The sequence below is a fragment of the Gamsiella multidivaricata genome (assembly GCF_025024155.1).
Source record: "Gamsiella multidivaricata strain RSA 2152 chromosome Unknown BC939scaffold_41, whole genome shotgun sequence".
Taxonomy (NCBI): domain Eukaryota; kingdom Fungi; phylum Mortierellomycota; class Mortierellomycetes; order Mortierellales; family Mortierellaceae; genus Gamsiella; species Gamsiella multidivaricata.
The window spans coordinates 81,032-102,579 of NW_026251749.1; the positions used below are offsets into that span (position 1 = coordinate 81,032).

The 21,548-nt window shown below is 49.7% G+C and overlaps 5 protein-coding genes across 5 annotated transcripts; 3 read left to right on the forward strand and 2 right to left on the reverse strand.

Moving 5' to 3' along the window:
• Positions 1 to 2,168: 2,168 nt before the first annotated feature.
• On the forward strand, positions 2,169 to 4,639 carry BC939DRAFT_477984 (sulfate transporter family-domain-containing protein; the record flags this gene model as incomplete). The annotated part of the gene is made up of 3 exons (XM_051558724.1): positions 2,169 to 2,278; positions 2,400 to 3,461; positions 3,577 to 4,639. The coding sequence occupies 3 exons, from the start codon at positions 2,169 to 2,171 to the stop codon at positions 4,637 to 4,639; spliced, it is 2,235 nt and encodes a 744-aa protein (XP_051411201.1).
• Positions 4,640 to 5,020: 381 nt separating this feature from the next.
• On the forward strand, positions 5,021 to 6,831 carry BC939DRAFT_477985 (BCS1 N terminal-domain-containing protein; the record flags this gene model as incomplete). Its single annotated transcript, XM_051558725.1, has 3 exons — positions 5,021 to 6,008; positions 6,105 to 6,339; positions 6,471 to 6,831. The coding sequence occupies 3 exons, from the start codon at positions 5,021 to 5,023 to the stop codon at positions 6,829 to 6,831; spliced, it is 1,584 nt and encodes a 527-aa protein (XP_051411202.1).
• A 4,097-nt stretch (positions 6,832 to 10,928) lies between these two features.
• Positions 10,929 to 17,292, forward strand: BC939DRAFT_454438 (uncharacterized protein). The gene is made up of 5 exons (XM_051556064.1): positions 10,929 to 11,027; positions 11,116 to 12,087; positions 12,184 to 12,696; positions 12,795 to 15,676; positions 15,783 to 17,292. The coding sequence occupies exons 2-5, from the start codon at positions 11,238 to 11,240 to the stop codon at positions 17,268 to 17,270; spliced, it is 5,733 nt and encodes a 1,910-aa protein (XP_051411203.1). The 5' UTR covers positions 10,929 to 11,027; positions 11,116 to 11,237; the 3' UTR covers positions 17,271 to 17,292.
• An 876-nt stretch (positions 17,293 to 18,168) lies between these two features.
• On the reverse strand, positions 18,169 to 19,394 carry BC939DRAFT_195455 (uncharacterized protein). The gene has a single exon (XM_051550560.1). It carries the CDS (start codon positions 19,335 to 19,337, stop codon positions 18,423 to 18,425), a length of 915 nt encoding a protein of 304 aa, XP_051411204.1. The 5' UTR covers positions 19,338 to 19,394; the 3' UTR covers positions 18,169 to 18,422.
• A 279-nt stretch (positions 19,395 to 19,673) lies between these two features.
• BC939DRAFT_454441 (uncharacterized protein) lies at positions 19,674 to 21,537 on the reverse strand. Its single transcript, XM_051556065.1, has one exon. It carries the CDS (start codon positions 21,406 to 21,408, stop codon positions 19,705 to 19,707), a length of 1,704 nt encoding a protein of 567 aa, XP_051411205.1. The 5' UTR covers positions 21,409 to 21,537; the 3' UTR covers positions 19,674 to 19,704.
• Positions 21,538 to 21,548: the final 11 nt, after the last annotated feature.

Sequence of the window (21,548 nt, forward strand, 5' to 3'; positions counted from 1 at the left end):
TAACTATAGAAATGTTGTGCTCGTAGTCGGGTGCTACCTTGGAGTGTGCATGACCTCCACCATTCTTGGGCAAAGCAAAAGATCAAGAAACAGAGCTCAGCCGGGTCGTTCTTGAGATGAATTAGGCAAAAGAAACAACGCCCACACACATAGACTACACAGACAAAATGTCGACATGGACAAAGTGGGCCTTTATCTGGAACAGAACTCTGTATGGTATCACCTTTGAGGTTCGCATGTTGTTCTGTGTGCTAGACAGACCCAAAATCGCTCTTGTGCTCAGTAGCATGCGCAATCCTTGGAAGGGTATTGGATTGGTGGGCCGAAGAAAAAGACCAATGGTCGTGGGCAAAAGATGGGCCCAGGCATTTCTTCTTCTTATCCCAAGGTCAGAGAGTCTATTGATGAAGACGTATTGGGCACAGGAGATCCATGAAGCCATTTTTTTTTTCTCCGAGCAAAATAAAAAAAATAAAAAAAAAGCTCAGTTGTGTAGATCCATGCGGCACGATAGAAGTGCGTGTGCATGTACATGTACATGTGAACACACAGCAGACGAGAAATAAAAGTAAAAAGTGAGATATGGCATCATATCGCTCTCGGAAGACTAACGTCTGATGTGCTTTTCGGTGCACTCCCACATATTTGTTATTCAATTGCTCTCTTTGTATTTGTACCACTATTGAGGATAGCAGGCAACTCAAGATACCCAACCATTGGCTGTCCTGGGATGCAGAGATGGTGGTCTAAACGAACGTTATAGAGTTCACTCCGTTCACCCTTCTAGTCTCTCTCCATAGTCTGTTCTAGTCTGGTATGCCTTTCTTATGCCATGCGACTCTGATCTTTTTCCACGTTCACAATTGCGCCATTCTCCTGCATGGCCAAGGAATTCAAAGACACAAAGACATAAGAACATTAAAAAAAGACTGTCCTCTGTTCTGCTTCCTCGGATTCTGGGCCATCCTCACCATCTCGCGTCATCCACTAGCTGCTTCAGCCGTTAATGGTTCTTTTAATTTACGAGATTCAAGCATAAAAAAATTCGTGAAACCCGGGGATGATGAATGCATTCTACATTGCAGCGAGATCTCGATATGTCGACATTTGAATGTAGGCGCGCTTAGTTTAATGATACTCAATTATATTATACTGCATGCACAGGCGGATTTAAAAAAAAAACGTCTGTATGCTTTCAAAAAGTGTATCTGGGCCATGGACCTATATTTTTTTTTTTTTTTTTTTTTTGGTGCATTCTTTCAAGAGATATCTGTGAGCATGGATAACTCGGTCGTAACGCGAGTGTATGCGGATGTGTGTGCGTCGTGGATGTCAGCAGCTCGAGTAAATGACCGCTCGGGCAAGGGTGTGGAGAGTGAGAGTGGCGGCAGGGTGGGTGCTGATACGTCCACCAAGGCAGGAAATCGCGAGAGTCGTGGTCGAAATGTCGCCATTCGAGTATGACAAAACACGGTTACACAAGTCAATCGTCGTAAAGCAAGGTGTGAGATGCATGCACTCTCCGCAAATGCTCGGATGTGATTGGTTGACGAATTTAAAGTTATGCCACCTTTAATTTTTTTTGGTTTTTGCTTTTGGTCCTTGCAGTGCATCGACAGACTACAAAGCAACCAATCTCTCGCCGTCTGGACTGAGAAGACCGACAATACGATGGCCAAGCCTTATTTTGACGCACCTATGAAGGGAGACACTACTACTCTATACTATACAATAGGACACTAGCGCAGTAGCATTGTCTCGTACCGTTTACCCAGGTTCTTTAGAACCATCAGACAGAAATGGTGCGATCGGTGGGTCCATCGAAGACGAACCTTATCCTGCTTTGCCTTGACTTACCAAAAACCTCGCCTTGTCCGACAATATGATAGTCCACCACAACCTTGCTGACATGCTTATCCGTTATACTCCAGAGAGCTCCGTCTTCATCCAGGGACAACGCCCCCTCGTGTGGTCGAGTATAAAAGACTTCGATCTTCCCTCCTCTTTTTCTCACTTCTCGCTCAGCCCCGCCTCCTCCTCTCGTCCCCTTGGCTCTTGTCCTCCCTCTGAACCAAAGGAACACTTCCCTCCCGTCCTACTTCAGAAATATCTTCTTTATCGCCTTCCTCCTTCATTATCATCCCTTCTCTCTCCCCCTCCTATCCGAAATGGCTGATCGTGAGCTGAGGGAATTCGGCCACAGTGTCGTCAACTGGTTCAAGGCCTTCCCTTCCAACACTCCTCGCTACATCTACGAGCGACTCCCCATCATCAAATGGTAACAATACCGCTTCGTTCCTGCACTTAATTCCTTGCGGCATGGCGCCCCTACTGCACAACATACATTATGATGGCCCCAGCATCCTTACTCATGCACAACCTTCTTCACCTTCTCATAGGCTGCCAAAGTACAACCGCACCTGGGCCCTTAGAGACATCATCGCCGGCATCACTGTCGGTCTGATTGTCGTCCCCCAGGGAATGTCTTATGCCAAGGTCGCGGGCCTGCCGGTCCAACACGGTCTTTATTCTGCTTACATCGGTGCTATCTTTTACTGCTTCATGGGAACCTCCAAGGATTTGACTATCGGACCAACTGCTGTTATCTCGCTCATTACTGGTGAACTCGTTGCTGAACTTACCGGACGCATGACCCCTCCCGAGGTGGCCGCCATTTCTTGTTTGTGCGTCGGTGCCCTGACCTTGATCCTCGGAGTCCTCCGTCTCGGAATCATCCTCGACTTCTTCCCAACAACCGTCCTTGTCGGCTACACCACCGGTGCGGCTGCTACAATTATCATCCAGCAGATCCCCAAGTGGCTCGGTGTGCCCGGAATCAACAACCGCGCACCCGTCTACACTATCATCATCACCATGTTCCAGGCCATCAAAACGCTTTCCTGGTTGGATCTGGTGTTTGGTTTGCTGGGCTTCTTCATTTTGGTGGGCATCGGTCTCGCGGTCGACCGTTGGGGTCGCGGCAAGTTCTCGATTCAGCTGATCAAGATTTCGCGTTTCTTCATCGTCACTGTCATCGCCACGGTCGCTTCATACATCATCAACAAGGACGCTCCTCACGACGCCAAGGGCCAAATCATCCCTCGCATCTCAATCTTGAAGACTGTGCCCTCCGGTTTGCCTTCACCACGCGTTCCAAGCGTTTCATCTGATATCTTTAACGAAATTGTGCCCAAACTTTTTGCGATCGCCCTGGCTACGATTTTGGAGCACATTGCTATCTCCAAGGCCTTTGCTCGCCGTAACCGCTACCAGATCGACGCCAACCAGGAATTGTTGACCCTGGGTCTTGCCAACGTTACCGCTTCGTTTTTTGGTGCCTACACTGTCACTGGATCCTTCTCGCGCTCTGCTGTCAAGTTCCAGTGCGGCGTCAAATCGCCTTTTGCTGGATTCGTCACCGGCGCTCTTGTTCTTTTGGCCCTTTATTTCTTGACCCCTGCGTAAGTATCCTGTACTCTTATTTGCCAATATGCTGTGTTCACTTGGCGACATTCATGCATTGTTTAATTTTCATGTCACTAACGAATGTACCCATTTGCATTGGATCCAAAACAGTTTCTTCTACATCCCTGATGCAGCCCTGTCCGCCGTCATCATGGTCGCTGTCGCCACGTTGGTCAGTCCTCCCTCAGTCTTCATCCAGTTCTACAAGGTCAATCTCTGGGACTTCCTCTCTTCCCAGGTCGCCCTTTGGGTCACCATCTTTGTCTCTGTCGAGACCGGTATCGCCGCTGGTGTTATCTTTTCGCTCGTCGTCCTCCTTTTCCGTGTTGCACGCCCCAACTTCCATCTCATGCGCCAGATCAAGGATCGCCCTGATGTCTTTGTCGATACCGTTGTCGGCAGCACCTTTGACACCGTCCCCGCTCCTCATGGTGTCTTGGTTTTCAGAATTGAGGAGTCGACCACGTTCCCTAACGCTGATGCCTTCAAAACCTGGGTCCTTGATGAGGTCTACAAGTACACCCGCTTCGGTGGTCGCCAGAAGAGCGTCAGCGAGAAGCTCTGGTCAGATGATTTGGATGTTCACATCCGCAACTTGCGAAAGATTGCTCACGGTGCTGACTCGCACATCACGGACGACGATCTGCCCAAGCTTCGCTCTGTCGTCCTTGATTTCTCTGCTGTCAACAACATCGATTCGACCGGTCTTCAGGGACTCTTTGACTTGCGCGAGTTGCTCAGGGACTATGCTGGTGTAACTGACTATCCCGAGACGTTCTTTGAGCTTCACTTTGTCGGTATCCAGGCCAACGTCTTGCGCATCTTGGAGCTCTCTGGCATCACCCGCCCCGTTGCACCCATTGCTTTGCAGAAGGTCGAGGTCTTGGAGGATGTCAAGTCTGACGCTGTCGACACCATTGATTCCGACATCAAGCCTGCTGCTCGCCCTGTTCCTGGCGATATCGGATCCGCTGCTGTTTCGGTCCTTGGCTCGAGCCCCTTCTTGAAGGAGGAGGGATTGGTCCACCTCACGGTCCGCGATGCTGTTGATTCGGTCTTGATCCGCGCTGACTCCTGGCAGAAGGACCATACTACTCATGGTGGCGAACACCATCACAACGGCTCGGATTCGGACTCTGAGCACAAGGACAAGACTGAGATCCACTACGTTTAGAAGGATCTTTTCGTGACAACTGCATGTAACTTGTAACATAATTGTATAGGTTTCTATATACCCGCCTACGTCAACCATCTCCATCCTTACCTTCCCAATGTAGTACACCACTTTTAAGGAAAACATATTATAATTCAAGTAATAAACTACTATCCTAGTAATCGATCTATCGCGGACTTGAGGATGAGATGCGCTTAGTACCCTTAAGCAGCAGATCGAGAATAACAACTGGTCCCTGCGTGTTCCTGAGTGTCTGAGCAGCAAGAACCCCCTCCTCTTCCGAACAAGCATCACCCACAGGAGAAGTAGATCTCATTGGACTCGTCAGCACTCATACCTCAGGACATCGGTAATTCGGGATCAACCATGGCGACTTTAAACATGAATGATTCGACTGAGGGGATCCAAGGACCCGTGTCGATTCCCCTCGCGACCCAGGAGGGCTCCTCGCACCCACAGCCCCAGATAATCTACATCAACACGAGACCCAACCCCGCCAACCTTACGTCCTCTGTCTCGTCAGCCGCGTCCTCATCAAACCCCTCTACCCCATCTACGCCTACAGCACCGACGCCTGAAAAAAAGGACGAGGGCTTTATTCAAACCATCCTAGACTCCAACCCTTACTTCTCCGCAGGATTCGGTCTCATGGCCGTTGGTGCAGGACTGACCATTCTGCGCAAGGGAACCGTAACAGGAGCATCCGTCCTTCGTCGTCAATTGCTTGTCACACTCGAGATCCCAAGCAAGGATAAGTCCTATCTCTGGTTTCTCCACTGGATGTCGTCCCAGTCCAGAGGCGCTGGATCGATATCAGGAGCAGCAGCAACAACAGCAGGGGGATCAGAGGCATCATCTAGGACAGTAGCACCAAAGCGCCTGGGACTTTTCACAAGGTGGACAGACCGTCTGGCTGACAGGATCAATAAGCGATCTCAGTTCTTGGCGGTCCAGACAGAGTTTAAGCAGCATGACAATGGATCTGTATCAACACGGTTCAATCTCGTCCCCGGTAACGGCAAGCATCTGATTCGGTACCGCGGCGCATGGATCCAGGTTGAGAGAACGCGTGATGCCAAGATGATGGATCTGTCAACAGGCGCACCTTGGGAGACAGTGACACTGACGACTCTGTCACGCGATCGAGCTGTGTTTACAGTGCTTCTGCAGGAGGCTCAGAGGATGGCGCTGATGAATCAGGAGGGCAAGACGGTGATCTATACCAGCTGGGGACCAGAGTGGAGGCCATTTGGGCAACCGAGAAAGAGGAGACTGTTGGAGAGTGTGATTCTGGATGAGGGGATTGCAGAGAGGGTGGTGAGGGACGTCAAGGAATTCGTAAAGAATGAGAAGTGGTATGGGGATCGAGGTAGGTACCCAGGAGCATTGCTTTGCCACTGGACTACATGATAGTGTTTTCAAGGATAAAATCCATTAACCGGATTCTTCTATTCATTCGGATAAGGAATCCCATATCGTCGTGGATATTTGCTGTATGGACCACCCGGGAGCGGCAAGACGAGTTTCATTCAGGCATTGGCAGGAGAACTGGAGTACAACATCTGCATCCTTAACCTGAGCGAGCGCGGGCTAACGAATGACCGACTGAACCATCTGCTGACAAACCTGCCCGAGAGAAGTATCATGCTGCTCGAGGATATCGACGCTGCTTTTGCAAAGCGCGACACGACACAAGAAGGGTACATTTGAATCTCTGGGCTCTTTTTTTTTATTTTTTTATTTTTTTTTCCAAAGGAATGTGGATGTTTGCACCGGCCATTACTTTGTTGCTTTTTGTTAATGAATATTTGTACTCTCTTTTGCTCCATAGATTTCATTCGATGGTTACGTTCAGTGGCCTTCTTAATGCATTAGACGGTGTTGCATCAGCAGAGGGCAGGATCATTTTTATGACGACCAACCACATTGAGGTCCTTGACCCGGCCTTAATCCGCCCTGGACGTGTTGATCTGAGAGAATATGTAGGGGACGCGACCCCTGATCAGATCCGGAGGATGTTCAAGCGCTTTTACGAGGGTCAGGATGAATTGGCGGAGAAATTCGTAGCATCATTGGCGGGCAACAAGGTCAGCACGGCGGCCTTGCAGGGTCATTTTGTGCACTTCAAGGACCGGCCTGAGAATGCATGTGCGAGCATCGAGTATCTGTTCGTCAAGGACCGAGTCGATTGAGGGCATCCAATCTATACTATAGTTCTAGAACTCAACATGAAGCTTTTAGCCATCGGATCCACACAGGCCCACTATCATCATATCCATGCATTTCCTCGCTCCCTATGTCCATGGCCTGCTAAAATTTGCGCCCCGAGACCAACTACAGCATTGTTCCTCTATAGAACCTTTTGACTTCAAGCTGTGCTATTCCTGAGATGTGCAGAGACAGCATGATGATACGGGTGGGATGTGGGAGACAGCACGATAATGCGAGTGGGATACGTAGAGATAGCATGATAACGCGAATAAGATGTGCAGAGATAGCATTTCCTCTCTCATGATCCGGACTCGCGAAAAGGAGAAGCAAGGAGACCAGCAATAATTTTACAGTAGGAAGTCCAGCATTGGGAGGCGAGTGAAGTTACCGTAGGAAGAGTTCGACTTTGTTTATCTATTCAAGGCTAAATTCCTGTCGCTTCACGAGGGCCTTCCTCACGAGGAGTCCTCCACTGCGGGGACATCGCGGAGGCGCCATATTCTCATGAAGGGATCTGACAACGAGTTTTATAGCCCGCTACCATCAGCTCTACTTACAATTGGGAACGCCTCATGGTTAGAACTTTTGCAGAAGGAATGTTTTGGTCACTTGCCGGTTGAAGATGCAGAGTCTTTCTTTGGGTGACACGGATCTAAATGTAATCGCGTGCTGTGGCACGAAGGTAAATAGACCAGTGGTACGCGAAGGACTATATCCCTTTTTTTTTGGGTGACCACGGTAATTGCAAAGGGTTCGCATATATACTACCCATGGTTTTGAGGAGTCGTTACTCGCCGCATTCGATAGCCAGCCCTCCATCGTACCTTTGTAGACGCCATTGAACGTGAATGGATCAAAATCGAATACTGCAAGAGACGATCAGATAATGATGACGGACAGGAGCAAATTCAAAGGCCTGTGGTGAATGCTGATCATGATCGGTGATGCTTGATGGATGTATCGGACTGACTGGATGATTGGCGGCGATCTGTGGTGGAATCGAGGCATTATGCTGATGTTGACGCAAGTTTGCTCGGGAAAAGAAGACTCTTGATTCTGGAACCAGACCGTTTATTATTTATATCAAGAAACATTAGAATAATAGATCCAACCGTAGCCGCAGTGGACGCCATGGAGTACTTGGATATCGGTACGACAGAGTGCCGAATAGGATTTCGTTGGCTTGCTTACCAGCCTTGGTAGTCATGGACGCCAAGTCCCCCACGTCGAAGATGGCGTCGGTGTCACCAGCCGACTGGCGATCATTGCCTTCATGGCTGTTGTTGTGATCGTAATTCGATCTGTCCGCATTCCTTTTCCCTCTCAGCCGTATATGTTAACCCCCCCAAGGATGAGGGGGTTATCAGCAGTCAAAGTGATATGGAGGTTTGGAAAGTATAGATCAAAGTGAGTTGTGGAGTGCTTCATATGAGAAGAAGGCAAGTGCTAACTGTAGGCTAAGGCTCGGATACGGTCTTCTATTTATTTATGCAAGGTAGATCCACATCGAGGAAAGGGCGCATGCTGAATATGTCACTCTTTAAGACTTTCCTTTTTCGCCCTTTCGTTAATCCATCCCGCCTCCTCCTTTCCTTTTCTTGCATAACGACCCTTGCACAATATCTTCATTTTCGACTCGACAACATCTTTGCTCCCGACATCTTTACGCTCCTTTCCTTATCTCTTCCTCACCGTTGATATTGCGGTCTACCGCCACTATGTCTGCCCTAAACGGAAACAGTCGTCGCCAGCAGCTCCTCCTTGGCAGCCTCCCGTTGTGCACCGGCTATACCGATCCCATAACCAAGATCGAGTACCTCATGAAGTACTCCAAAGAGAAATATCGCACTGTGTATAGTCTTGGAACCAACGAGGCCAGGTCCAAGTATGTTCGGGAACATGTCGACTTTATTTTTGTGCCCGGTGAGGGCGTCAAGGAGGTCAAAAGACAACGAGTCACAAAGCTGTGATTGAAGATGAAGCGCCCAAGTGTATCCTCTCAACTGGCCTCCCTACCCAAATAAAATCAGGCCTTCGATTTGTCGCCTAGAATATCCCTACATTTTGACCACAAACTGACGACTCGCAAGAGACCCTTGCCCACGAAGAAGCTGAATAGTTGAGCCCTCAGCTAGACCAACCAGCCAATCAACAAAAAAAAAGAAAAAAAAAAAAAAGAAAGGTTTAATCAAGCGAACGCGATAAGCTAATTCTGTGACACCAGATGCTGGCATAGAAGATGCGTAGAGAAAACAATGGCTACGGTGGTATGTCCACTTCAATCGCTTTCATCTTCTTGAACTCCTGCTGATTCATCTATCTTCCTCCTCCAACGATTCAATCCGTCCAAATGTTTCTAGGGGAATCACTGCGACGCGCTTTCAAAATGTTGACATTGGAACACACACGCACACACACACGCACACACAAGAGAAAGACCAAATCCTGCACAGATATCACGAATATAAGAAGACGGCTCTGCAGGAGGGCTCTTTAGGGTGGGAGTGAACGTGGAGTGGAGATAAGGGAGGGGCGCCAGTTCGGGGGTGAGGAATGACACGAGAAGACTCTGACGTCCGGCCAACTTCCTTTCAATGAGAATCGTGCCGGACTTTTGGGAAGGAAGGGCTTGCGGATCAAAGAATGAAAGGCACAACGCTTTATTTCTTTTGTACAATGTCGGATCTAGGGCGTTAGCCGCGAGCAGTTTGGTAGGATTACATAAAATGAGAGCTCCCAAAAGCTGCGGGGGAAAGTGCACAAAGCTGTCGGTTCATGATGCTCCTTCGTAACCAGTGCCAAATGGTCAATAGCCTCTTTTCATTTTATCTCAAGAAGAAAGAAACATCGCAATTGCCACCTCTCTCCTCTTCCGTGGTTCATTTTCAGCTGAGTCAGACAAGCTAAAGAAGTCTGCGATGACTCAAAGCCCTACTTAAGGAACTCATAATTTTGCAACAGCAGCAGCGTCAAGAAGGCAAGGGTAGTGGTGAACTAGGAACGTATGGAAATAGATGCTGTTTAATTGTCACAGGCGCGGCCTATATGCATGTCTATGGCCTATTATACAATGCCGTAACGGTGTTGTCATGGCGCTGGACTCCATCCTGGGTCTGCACGTCGTAACCGTGAAGCTTGATAACCGAATGATAATCCTGTTGCAGTGATTGTGGCCTTCCTGTCTATTGCGGCTATTAGGTGTCTTCAAGATTGTTTGTTTCCCGCAGCTGCTTAATATGTTCTGCACCTCGTAGCCGCTGAGATGTAACCCGTCAGAATTGATAGTGTTCTCTTGCTGTGGCCGAGGTGAGCAGTGTTGCTTGCTGATGGCTGTTGAGGGTGACCTCATTCACTTCCATTTGACTTGCGTATAGACAAGCTTAAGTCAAAGAATGCGGGGCCCTCAGCAATATCACTGCCAGTGCTGTGGTTTTGAATACATGAGAGAAATACCAGCCTTAATTTCATGTCGAGATCGTCCTCCAAGCGTAATTGAGACCCTAACTTGCAAGGGCAGGGCGGGTGCTTGTGCCTGGCATTGCTCGTTGGCGACAATTCGACAGAAGAGCTAGCATGAAAATTTGATAGCAGTTGTGGCATGAGTATGAGGAAGAAACAGATTGGAGCCTGACTAAGTTCATCTTTTGACGAAGTAGCAATCACTTCCTGGATTGAGCAATGTAGCTATCTTTGGAAGGATAATCGTCTTCTATGTTAGAGGACCTTCCACCACAATTTCACGACCGGCTACACGAAACTCGAACTTATGGCCAGGGCGCTTTTCAGCAGCACACATGGGTATAGTTTTGACTATAGAAGACTCGCGCTCAAATTTCATGCAGGGGATGCCTCTTCTTCCTCATCTCTGCCTGACCTTGAGATAATAACGGCGATGCTATTATCTTGATAGATATTGCGGGGATCGGACAATACTGTGGTCTCATTGGCTGATCAGGGACGTGTCGGTCATTAAGGTTTGAAGAAACCAGTTTGTGACTGCAAACCCACTTTGTTTGTATTTTTTTTTTTTTTTTTTTACGTCTGGCTGGCTGCGGTGAGACTTATGCTTGAGCTTTAACCAAGGAACACCTTCTCCATCTTCAGCTTCCAGAGCGCCCTCCATCCTGTCTTCTTTTCCCCGCTCAATCCCTCACCAGCAATCTCACGCTAGCCATAGGTAAGCAAGAGATGTGCCCCCTGCAGTTCTTCATTTCCTCGTATGATGGTCTCTTATCAACCCCCTCTACCTCTACCTCACCCACTAGCCACTAGGCCACCCTGCACTTCCACCCACATACCATCGTATACAGAAGGCAGCAAACAAAAGAACACAAGGCAACGCTCTGGCTAGCCACCTCCACAAGCCTTTCAACTATCTCTGGCGGCCATGTTGGATTCAGACTCTGGATCCTCCGACCTCTCCGAGGCCTCGTCCCCTTATTCCGACAACTCGAGCGGATCCGAGGGAGATGTCCTGGATAGGTTGCCGCAGTCAGCCGGGCAGCGGCTGAAACTGCAGCAACAACACCAGCGATCCCGGCCGTCAAAACAAGGGAAACCGCAGCATAGTACCCAGTCATTATCCTCAATACAAGGAGGGCCAATTGAGCGCGACACACGCGCTTCTTCGTTGTCGTCGTCTTCAGGATCCGACTCTGACGATTCTACGGATTCGGACGACGGCGACACACCCGATCACATTAAAGTTTCCAAAGATATCGGAGCGCCCATTTCCCTATCCGCCTCTCAACCAATCTACTCCAAGGAGATCATGGAGAAATCCATGATGCACTCTCCCGCAAACGCCAAGTACAACGCGCATCCCAACACATCAAATTCAGGACGAGGACGAGGTCGAGGGCGTGGACGAGCTCCAATGGCAGGCCATGGATCTCGCAAATACGATGCACAAGGCACTATGGTGATCGACTTCGAAAATCCTTCAGTATCAATCGAGGACGGCACCGAGAAACAACACCCGATACCAGCAGTTGCTGCTGAAACTGCCTCAATACCACGCGTCTCACCGACCCCTAGTACAGCACACAAAAAGAAGAAGACGACGACAGGGCGCTCGAAGACGAAGGCTTCCAAGCCCGTTGGCGGGACCAACGGCAAACAAAAAGCAGGCGGGAGAAAAATAGGGAGACCAAAATCCGTCTCCAAGGATGTCTACTGCATCTGTCGAGGGCCATACGATGGAATCGAGTTTATGATAGCCTGCGACCGCTGCGAAGGTATTGTAGTGTAACTGAAACTGAGTCCAGGATTATCAGCTGCCATGCATTTACACAAGGTTCTAACAGATTCTGCCTTTTCCTTGGTTCAAATAGAGTGGTTCCATGGTCGCTGCATAGGGATGAAGCCGCAGGAGGCGAAGAAGAGCAGCCACTACTATTGCGATACTTGTCAACGGATTCGGAAGATGTTTGGCGTTGCTGATGCAACAGAAAACTCTGCCAAGCTCACCAAGACCAAGAGCAAAATAAGCACCGACAAGCGTGCAGAGAAAGATGAATCTGGAACAAAGGAGAAGCAGCCGACACTGAAGATAAAGGCCAGGCTGGATCCAGAGCGCTCATCAGCTTCACTTACAGGCACCGACCACCACGTCAGTTATACTTCAACTTCGTACCCACAACCGATCCAGCAACCCTCTCGGATCCAGAGTACGCCATATTCCCCAGCTACTGTTGGCCAATCTCACTTTGGGAAGGGGCTGTGTGGAGCAGTCAATGCGAGTCAAAACAACAGGAATTTTCAATCAGCGCTTTACGATACCCATTCGGTCACAGCGGCACATACGGCAACCACCCCGCCACAGCATTACGACAGCAGTTCCTCAGGTAAGATATCTTTATGAACCATGACAATGCCCTATGTGTAAGATGTATGGTATCAATGTCTTGGAAACTTATCACAATGACCGATTTCTTTTCCATAGATCGTACTCCTACTTTTATTCGAGCCACACCATCGGCAATACCGGATGACGACGAGGAGGATGTATGTCCCGTCTGTGACTTTGAATGTACATGCAACAGCAACAGCAACAAAACCGACACGGAAACGGTTTCATCCGTTTCCAAACCAGCACCAACCACGGATGATCCTCATAGTTACACCGCCGTGAAGGTTCCGTTTCAGCCTGACCCAAGATTTCAGGTACCAGAGGCGCGGCTCAATTCCGAGCTAGTGAATGTGGCGAGTCATTCGTCATTTCTGGACGCAAGGAAGACACCTGTCGTGAAGGCTGAGGACGTAGGCACCAAAAACAATTCCTTTCCTACATCTCTCAGGAATCCCGTATCCACGTCTCGCAGGCAAGGAGGGTCTTCGGCCATGGGACGTGGGGGTAAGGGAGTTGGAAAGGCGCCTCACCTGATGCACGCAGTCAAGGGCTATAGCCGCGGCAAGAGCATGAAAGGCGGGAAAGCCGCGATGCACATGTACCATCAAACGAGACGGGATTCAAGATCCGACATATCAGATGGCTTCAGCGACAACGAGGAGTTGGAAGAGGCTGCTCTGGACCACGGAGAATCCCAGTTTGTTCGACGTCGTGCAAGATATGAGAGCGACAGCGACGATATAGACGACATGGATGAGACGCTATCGCTGAGCTCATCCAGCTCTCTAAGCGACCTTGACGAGGATGCAGCACAGGCTACAGCTTCTCTTTCGGTCACAGATCGACTGACGTCTAACCCTAGTACACCTATCAGACTTACCGCGGGCAAAGGATGGTCCCAACCTGCGTCTAGAAAGAGCGACCAGCTCGTAACGCTCAAAAAGCGCGGACCTGGCAGGCCTAGAAAGCAAAAGAACCCCCCTCTTATTGTCAGCCGTGAGGACGAGATGGCACTGTACACTCCCGCAGTAGCGACCAGAAAGCTAACCGCGACCTACAATCCCTCGACCAAAGTAAGAGCGAAAGCCGAGCTCCCTTTAATCGCCTATGACCCCGAGGTTGCTGAGGATGTTATGACCTTAAACGCTATAGACAGTGGTGACGAGAGCGAAGACCATGCAACGCCTATAATGCCTGCTCCATCTGATGTGTATAGCGAGGATGATATCTTCGGAGACGGGGACCTGAGCGACGAGTTGAGTGGAGATCTGAGTGACATCTTGAGTGAAGATCTGGATGATCTCTCGGATGATGGTCTGAACTTCAGCAGTACTGACGAAGAGGATGAGGTGAACAGCAGCAGCAGCCCCCACGAATTTCACTACTCCGACATGGAGGAGCAGGATGAGTCTTTGGTCGACTCAGATTCGTCTATCAACTCCATTACGACGGACAGCTCGGATTCTTCGTCCTCAGCGACGGACTCCGAGAACGAGCTGTATCCCCATGATATGTTGGACTTGGACGATGAAGTTGATCTTCTGGAACGCGAGGGATCGGAAGAGTTGATCGACGAAGAGGGGTTGATGCGTCTGGAAGAACAAGAGCGGTTGTTCTTAGCCAAGGCGCATGGCTTGCTTGATGTCCTTAGTGAGGAAGACTCGGATCCAGGCCGAAACCCCTTTGAGAGTTCTGAAGATGAGGAAGACGAGGAAGAGGATATTTTTGGTGGAGACGAAGACATCTATTCGGACGAGTACTACGAGGGCGAATACTACTACGACGACGACGACGACGACTACGACGACTACGACGAGGTGGACGAGCAGGACATTCTTAATCAGCTGAAAGGGGTCCAAGCGGATATGCAGGCCCTCCTGATGATCCCTCCAGAGCAGCAGGAGCAGTTGTTGCTGCTTCAGCACTATGAGGAAACCCATCGCCAGCAACAGGAGCTGCAAATGCAACATCAACAGCAGCAACAGCATCCATCTCAGGAACAGATTCAAACAAGCCAGGATCTGCAGATCGCAGGCATGCTGACGGGTTCGGACCTCCTACCACCGCTCGATGTGAATGTGCCGGACCTGGATGCTGTATCAGAGCAGCTTGCGGCCTCACTCGCAAGCAGCATCGCCGAGAGTATGGCGGGGAGCATGGCGGCGAAACAATCGCTGGACGGCTCCCTTTTCTCATCGGTTGGGAGTGGTGAAAACGCCTCACCTACCGATATTCCCGACACGAACAGCGCAGTTAGGGCTCCATCCGACGTATCACCCAAGTCAGCTCCATCAGTATCTCCAGAGTCGTCGGCTGTGATGTGGACTGCATCGCTGACGTCAACTCCCACCCCTTCGGACTCAAACTCGGCCTCTATTCCTACACCCGCCAATACCCCAACGTTACCAGGAAATATTATGGGAGCATCGCCCTCATTACCAAGCACTACTGGGGCTGACACTCAGAATTTCCAGACGCCTGCTCAAACTTCTGGCCCAAATAACCACCAACATACCTCGCTGCTGTCAATACAATCGGGTGGTTCGAGTCAGAGGATGCAGGGCAAAGTCCAGATGCTTTCCAACAATCCATCATACAAACCCCTGACGTCCATCGTTTCTGTGCCAACAATTGGTGGGCGACCCGTGCAGCCCATTCTACCGCGACTGGCCCCAGGAGAAAGTTTAGCAGGCTTGAGTCCTTTTGCAAAGGCCCATGCAGCGGAATCTCAATTGGCCATGCTGAACCAATCGCGCCTTCAAAGCAGCGGCGCAAATGCGTTCAAGGAAGCGGCTCAAAAGGCACTGGGTGGAATCATCAGTAACAGTAAAGCTGCACCTGCAGCATTGGATTCAAGTAGGGCGGCGCCACGGGGCGATGGACAAGCTAGTGGCGATACTGTAGCCGACGCGTCGCCAGGCATGCATAGCACAGAGATCAGGAAGCGAAAGGGTGACGATCAAAAGACGAAGGAGGTATGTGTGTTGTATGAATGCATCTTTTTTTATTTTATTTTTACACTTCAAGTTTCCTTGGCGAGTTAATTTCAAAACTAACCATATCTTTTTCTGATCATAATAGATCGTTTTGCACCAAGGGAAACGTAGGCGGCTGTCCACTGCCAACATTATGGGCAGCTCCCAGGCCAGTGCTGTATCCGAAGTGCGTAGCTTGCTGAACTCAGGAACTGCCCCGACCTCTGAAACTGAATCCACTCTCCCATCTAGCTCTGTCAATTCTTTGACCATATCATCAATCTCGACCGCACCGTCCACCGCGTCCCAGTCGCCGCTCAGCGTTGTCATTGCCAGCATCGAAAACTCCTCCGCTTCTGAGTTAACAACCAGCGTTTATGACTTTTCCAAGGGGGCACTACCATTTATAGATCCCACAACGCGGAATATCGGCCCATCTGGCACTCATTACACAATCCGCACAAGTAAGCACTATCTGAAGGGCAAAGAACCGAAACAGATTGATGTGATGCCTATGGACGACTTGCTGGACACATCTGCCCTGTACGGCCGATCCTCGTCAAGGTCGCCGTCTCCAGACCGAGCAGACGCAGAAGAGGGTGACACTGAGATTTCGCAAACAATCCTCAAGGACTTGAATCGGTGGGAGCGGGTCCCTATCGGTACTTTCCGAAGAAGCCGTAGACCCAGTTCGCCGTATGTGGGATTACAGGGCGCACTGAAGTTTGGAAACGTGACAATGCCGGCGACTTTGTTGTCAGACCACCAACAGCATCAGCATCAGCAACAGCAACAGTTGTTTCAGGAATCACATCGGCTTCAGAGGAAAGTCCCTGGTGTCCGAAAGCATCGTGCGTCGTCTTCAGCATCAGACATTTTATCCGGCCTCACACGTAGAGACGGCAGCACTCGTATGAAGGGGGTGGGCGTCTCTCCTGGTGTGCAGGATCGTCTGCTGCAAAGCAAAGCCCATGCTGCCCTCGCTGGTTCGTTGACAGACAGTCTCCTCGCTGCCTCTGTCCCCTCTACCGGGAACGTTTTAGCGACGAATCGAGACCCACTCCGAAGAAGACGACGCGCCGGGAGCAGCGCAGCACATATACATCGATCCAGCCTCCAAGCAGGGTTATCCCGTGTATCTTCAACCCAGCAAACGTCAGATATGGCAGGATCAGGACTAAACATGGACTTTCATGCAGGATTAGGGATCGGTTTGGAGGGCTTTGGTGGATCTGGGATCTCGAGCTCCAAGAACGGAAGGAACTCTGGAGATGCAAGTCGAATGGCGAGTTTAGCGGATTTGAGGGACTTGATGACGGACTCTACGCAGCTACCTTCGTCAGCATGTCCTACGCCGCTCCATTCGCCTCTGTTCAGCGCCACATCTGCGAGCGGAAGGGTTCATCACCATAATTCGGGAGAACCCATGGTCAGCGGAGACCAGGATGGGAAAGCGAATGATCTGGGCCGGGAGGATGGGCAACGCGGCGAAGAGGCGATAGTGTCTCATCTGGAGCTGGATATCGGCAAGGAAATGGATGGATTCCACGAGAGTCTTATGGCACAATCCAAGACTCATAGCGGCAAGAAATGAGGAGGGTATCCATGTTTTTGACCTTTTTTTTTTTTTTGTTCTTTTATTTTTATCAAGTGTATATCATCTCACCATTGTACAAAAGAAGAGATCGTTTTTTGCTCATTTACTTTTGTTTCATATTCATCGCTTCCTTCGGCATCCAATGTATAATAGACTCAGCATTAATAAAACACGCATGTTCTTCAGAAGTTGCGGCATATCTTCATTGAGTCCTTTGTATGTTTGTTACCAAAAAAAAAAAAAAAAAAAAAAAAAAAGGAGGAAAAAGATCTCTCGCTGTCGACATTGGCAATGGTCCCGCAGGAGGTACATCGGTCTGCATTATTTAGCTCGGAAGCATAGAGGCCACTGCCTGAGTGAGCTGTTGACTCGCATGCGGATTCGTTTGAGACCAAGCAAGAAATGCAGAACCGCACTTTATAGTCCCTCGCCAGTAAGTAGCGCCCAGGTTTTTTTTTCCTCTCCCGAAAAGGGATATATTTTTGAATGGAGCTACAATACTCCCATCGCGGACCTTTTTGAAATTAAGTTGTGGTCATTCTATTCTTCGCCTCTAAGCTTCAACACTATTATCGTCGATGGCTTCGTAGCCGTGCTTCTCCTGGGCGAAATATTTAGAAGCTGGGTCTTGCGGGATGTGGTCTTTGTAGACGTGACGAGGGGCCCCTTGGGAACAGGGGATCCAGCAGGAGTAGATACGTCTTTCCGCCCAGACATAGGCTACGCGCCTTAGAAGCCGCTTAGGGATGGAGGGAGAGATGATGGTGATGGGCGCAGGCGAAAAAAAAAAAATTCCCATCGCGCGTTTGAATTGATTTCCTATTCTAAAAATTTGAAAATACAGGGACTGCTTCTTTGGGGAACATTTTGTCCTGAGTTTCAGTGGCTTAACGGGGTTTTTTTGAATTGATTTTTATTGTAAAAAATATTTGGGTCTTGGCGAGGACTCTACGAAAAAAAGGTTCTGCACTGCAAACTTAAAAAAAAAAAACGCGTTCCTCCTCTGAGTTGTTAAACCAGATGAGATGCAGGGCGTTTATTTTGTGGTGCATATTGCGGCTGCTCCAAACGCCGACAAAGACTCCTATAAGCAGACTGACACCAGGCAAACACGCACGTCCTCGTCTTTTTGTTGGTCTGCTTTCTCTACTACCACCAGGCGGTGAAGATTTGCTTGGAGGGCCGCTTGGTCGCCTCAGCGAGCGGCGAGGAAGCACGCATGTAGTCAAAATCAGCGGCCTGGAAGCTTTTATCGCTAGGTTGGCAGGAGATTCCGATTTTGCGGAGGTTGGGAACATGCCGAAAAAACCGGCGGATGAAAGGATGGACAGAATCTGGGCCGTTGGAAGAAGGGTACCATCCTTCCAGACGCGGATAGTTGAAAGTCAATGATTGAAGCGACATGCTCGCCCACCCACTCTCGTCCACTCTTACGAGGTCCTTGAGATCGGCAGCTCTACTTCTCATGACTCCGATATTGCTGAATCTCTCGACAGGAGTAATCGCACCCAAAATCAAGGTGTGAAGATAAGGGCAAGACTTGACGATGAAGAGAACATCATCGACGCGTATCTCGGACAAGGATTCCCACTCGAGTTCTCGTAGGTCGGTGAGCCTCGCGACGATAGATATCGGCAGGCATACTGATTCCGTATTGTAATGACACAAGGTTATGTGCAAGTCCTGAAGACGGGGCGCCAATCCCACGATCTCTTGAAGTTCTGAGAACCGTAAGGTTCTATAGCTGAAAGTAAGGGACCTCAGGTTGATACAATTGCCGAGGAGTGATTCAACACGGTTCCATCCGACGTATTTGAAATCGAGGCTTTTGATATACTGGTACCGTTTTGAGATGTAAAAAATGCTCTGGTCGCCGCGGAAGGTTAAGTTTTCGTACAGATAGAAACTCCCGAGCTCCATCCAGGTTCGGTTAATGTTCATCATGGCACAGATATCATTCCGTGCGAGGTAAGGGCTGATGACATATGCGAGCTCTGGCATCGAAAGGACTCTTGCTTGGGGCGTCATGGCCGGTGCATCCTCGACAGAGCTATCCTTGGACATGGCTGGCGAAACTGAGCTTGAAAGGAAGAGGAGGGGCTAGCGGAAGAGGAAAGTGGCGATTGTGAGAACGAGCTTTCACACTCGATCCAAAAAAAAAGAAAAAAAGAAAGTCACGAGTAGGAGCAGCTGGAGGTGATGGCGCTGATTTAATGATGGATGTAGCGCAGAGAGTTGTACCGCAGAGCTAGAAGTCGTGGCCTGCACAGCACCAGCGCGCAAACGATATAGTTTTCTATATCTGCATCCGAGAGATCATCATATGAATCATAGCAATGGTTCCTGAGATCGTTCAGGATAACCTTTATTTTATTTTATTTTATTTTATTTTATTTTATTTTATCTGTTATGCACACCCACGTTCGCGTCCCTACCAGACCACGACCCCCATATCCAAGTTCGGCCGATTCGTCCGCAACCATTCCCGTGCCTCCTCGTCATAACCGTTCTGGAAATTAATATACTCGACCCTCGGCATCAACGCCAACAACACCTTCAACCTCGGCAACGTAATCAACCGACATTTGAACCGTGGCATCACAATATCCAACAGATACCGATAACAATATCCCGGATCAGGATCCATCACTACCGCACTCCCAGTATTCGCAAGCTCATCCTCATCCAGTAACGACTCTATCCTCATACCCGTCCCTCGGATGCTTAATGACCTTAGACGGGGCAGTTGTCGGATCCTGGTCCGGAAGGCTTCATTCTCGTCGAGGCCTTGTAATTCTACACCAAAGAGCCGTAGGACTTGAAGGGAGCCGTAACAGCCCCAGGCGTTGCATTTGAAGAAGAGCTCCCCCAAGATCAAATCCGCCGTGCACTGCACCCACTCCAACCTCTCACACTTCCTTAACATCTCGAGCAAAGCCTGCGTGCCGATCTTGGCTCCATTATGGATCGTGAGGTACCGCAAATTCTGCGCACAGACGTCCGCGATCGTCAGTGCTGCCCGATCTGTGACGAGCACGTCTTCGAAATGCAAGGTTTCCATTTGAGAGTAGCCCTGAAGAAAAGTCGGCCAGTCAAAATCGGGAAGGCTCAAAAGTCCCCGACCCATGTATCGGAAGGTCTGAAGTTTGGGGCAGGACCGGGCGATGATAGATAGGATCCGAGGGTCTTTGATCTTGCGAATCCGAAGCTTGCGAAGGTTCTGGGCGCGGTGGAGGAGTTTCGAGAGGACAGAGGCTGTCCGTGGGTAGATATCCAGATCCTGGAGCGGGTATGGCATCGCGCCCACGGCTCTCGATCCTATCATCGCGTTCGTATTCGCGTTCATTTGATTGTCGCTCTTTCCTGCCTCGCCTTCCTTCTCCTCCATCATCTCGTGCCGCTGCCGCTTATCCAGATCATGCCCATTGTTCTCGTCCCTGCACTCCAACTTAACCTCCTCCACCCGCTTCTCTTCCTCCTCCTCCGACCGCCTCGTTTCACCAATCGGTATCCTCCCAAAGCACAACGCCCTTGTCTCGGGGAACGTCTCCAAATACCTCACCACATCCCCCACCCCAATCTGCTTTCTCCTCTTCCCTCCTCCTTCTTCCTCATCCAATGCCTGCCCGTTCCCGACCGTCAAACTCTTTAGCCCTCTCAAAAAACCCATCTTCCTCACATATGTCAACCACGGCAAGATTGATGGGATGACCTCGAATTCGGCCACATAGATCTCTAACACCTCAATCCCTGCCCCCACAAACCCATTCCCGTCCTCTGGTTCGAACAGCCGCCACAGCGAGTCGACTGGCATTTGCTGAAAATGCAGATGCACATTCCGGAGATGGGGACAACAGTACCGGATATGATCCCGTTGGGCCTGGGGGATGTTCCCCATATAGAGGTCAAGGATCTGAACCAGCCGACCGTACAGCGAGAAATCCTGTGGGACCCGGAAGAGGACTTTTCGCCAGAGAAAGGGGGCAAAGACTTGGTGCCATTGGTGCGAGACTCGGGCACAGAGTGCCAGGACCTCGCGCTCGAGGTATTGGGCAACAAGAGCTTGAAGCTCGGGTAGACTAAGCACCTTTTCGAGCGGGGAAACAGTCCTGCTGCTGTTGGAGTGTGTTGTCATGAAGTGCTGCGCTCACGTAAAAAACAAAAAAAAAAGGGAATCGGTTCAAGTTGGAGAGTGAGAGAGAGGATGAGATGTACTGGTGGGATTCAAGATTAATACATAGCTGATGGAGGAAAAAAAAAAAAAAAAAAAAAAAA

Bases quoted from the DNA above. Each gene is read 5' to 3' on its own strand.
- BC939DRAFT_454438 (XM_051556064.1), top strand. From the start codon at position 11,238: ATGTTGGATTCAGACTCTGGATCCTCCGACCTCTCCGAGGCCTCGTCC. The intron at 12,088-12,183 runs GTATTGTAGTGT...TGGTTCAAATAG, and splicing joins AGCCTGCGACCGCTGCGAAG to AGTGGTTCCATGGTCGCTGC. The intron at 15,677-15,782 runs GTATGTGTGTTG...TGATCATAATAG, and splicing joins ACGATCAAAAGACGAAGGAG to ATCGTTTTGCACCAAGGGAA.
- BC939DRAFT_195455 (XM_051550560.1), bottom strand. From the start codon at position 19,337: ATGTCCAAGGATAGCTCTGTCGAGGATGCACCGGCCATGACGCCCCAA.
- BC939DRAFT_454441 (XM_051556065.1), bottom strand. From the start codon at position 21,408: ATGACAACACACTCCAACAGCAGCAGGACTGTTTCCCCGCTCGAAAAG.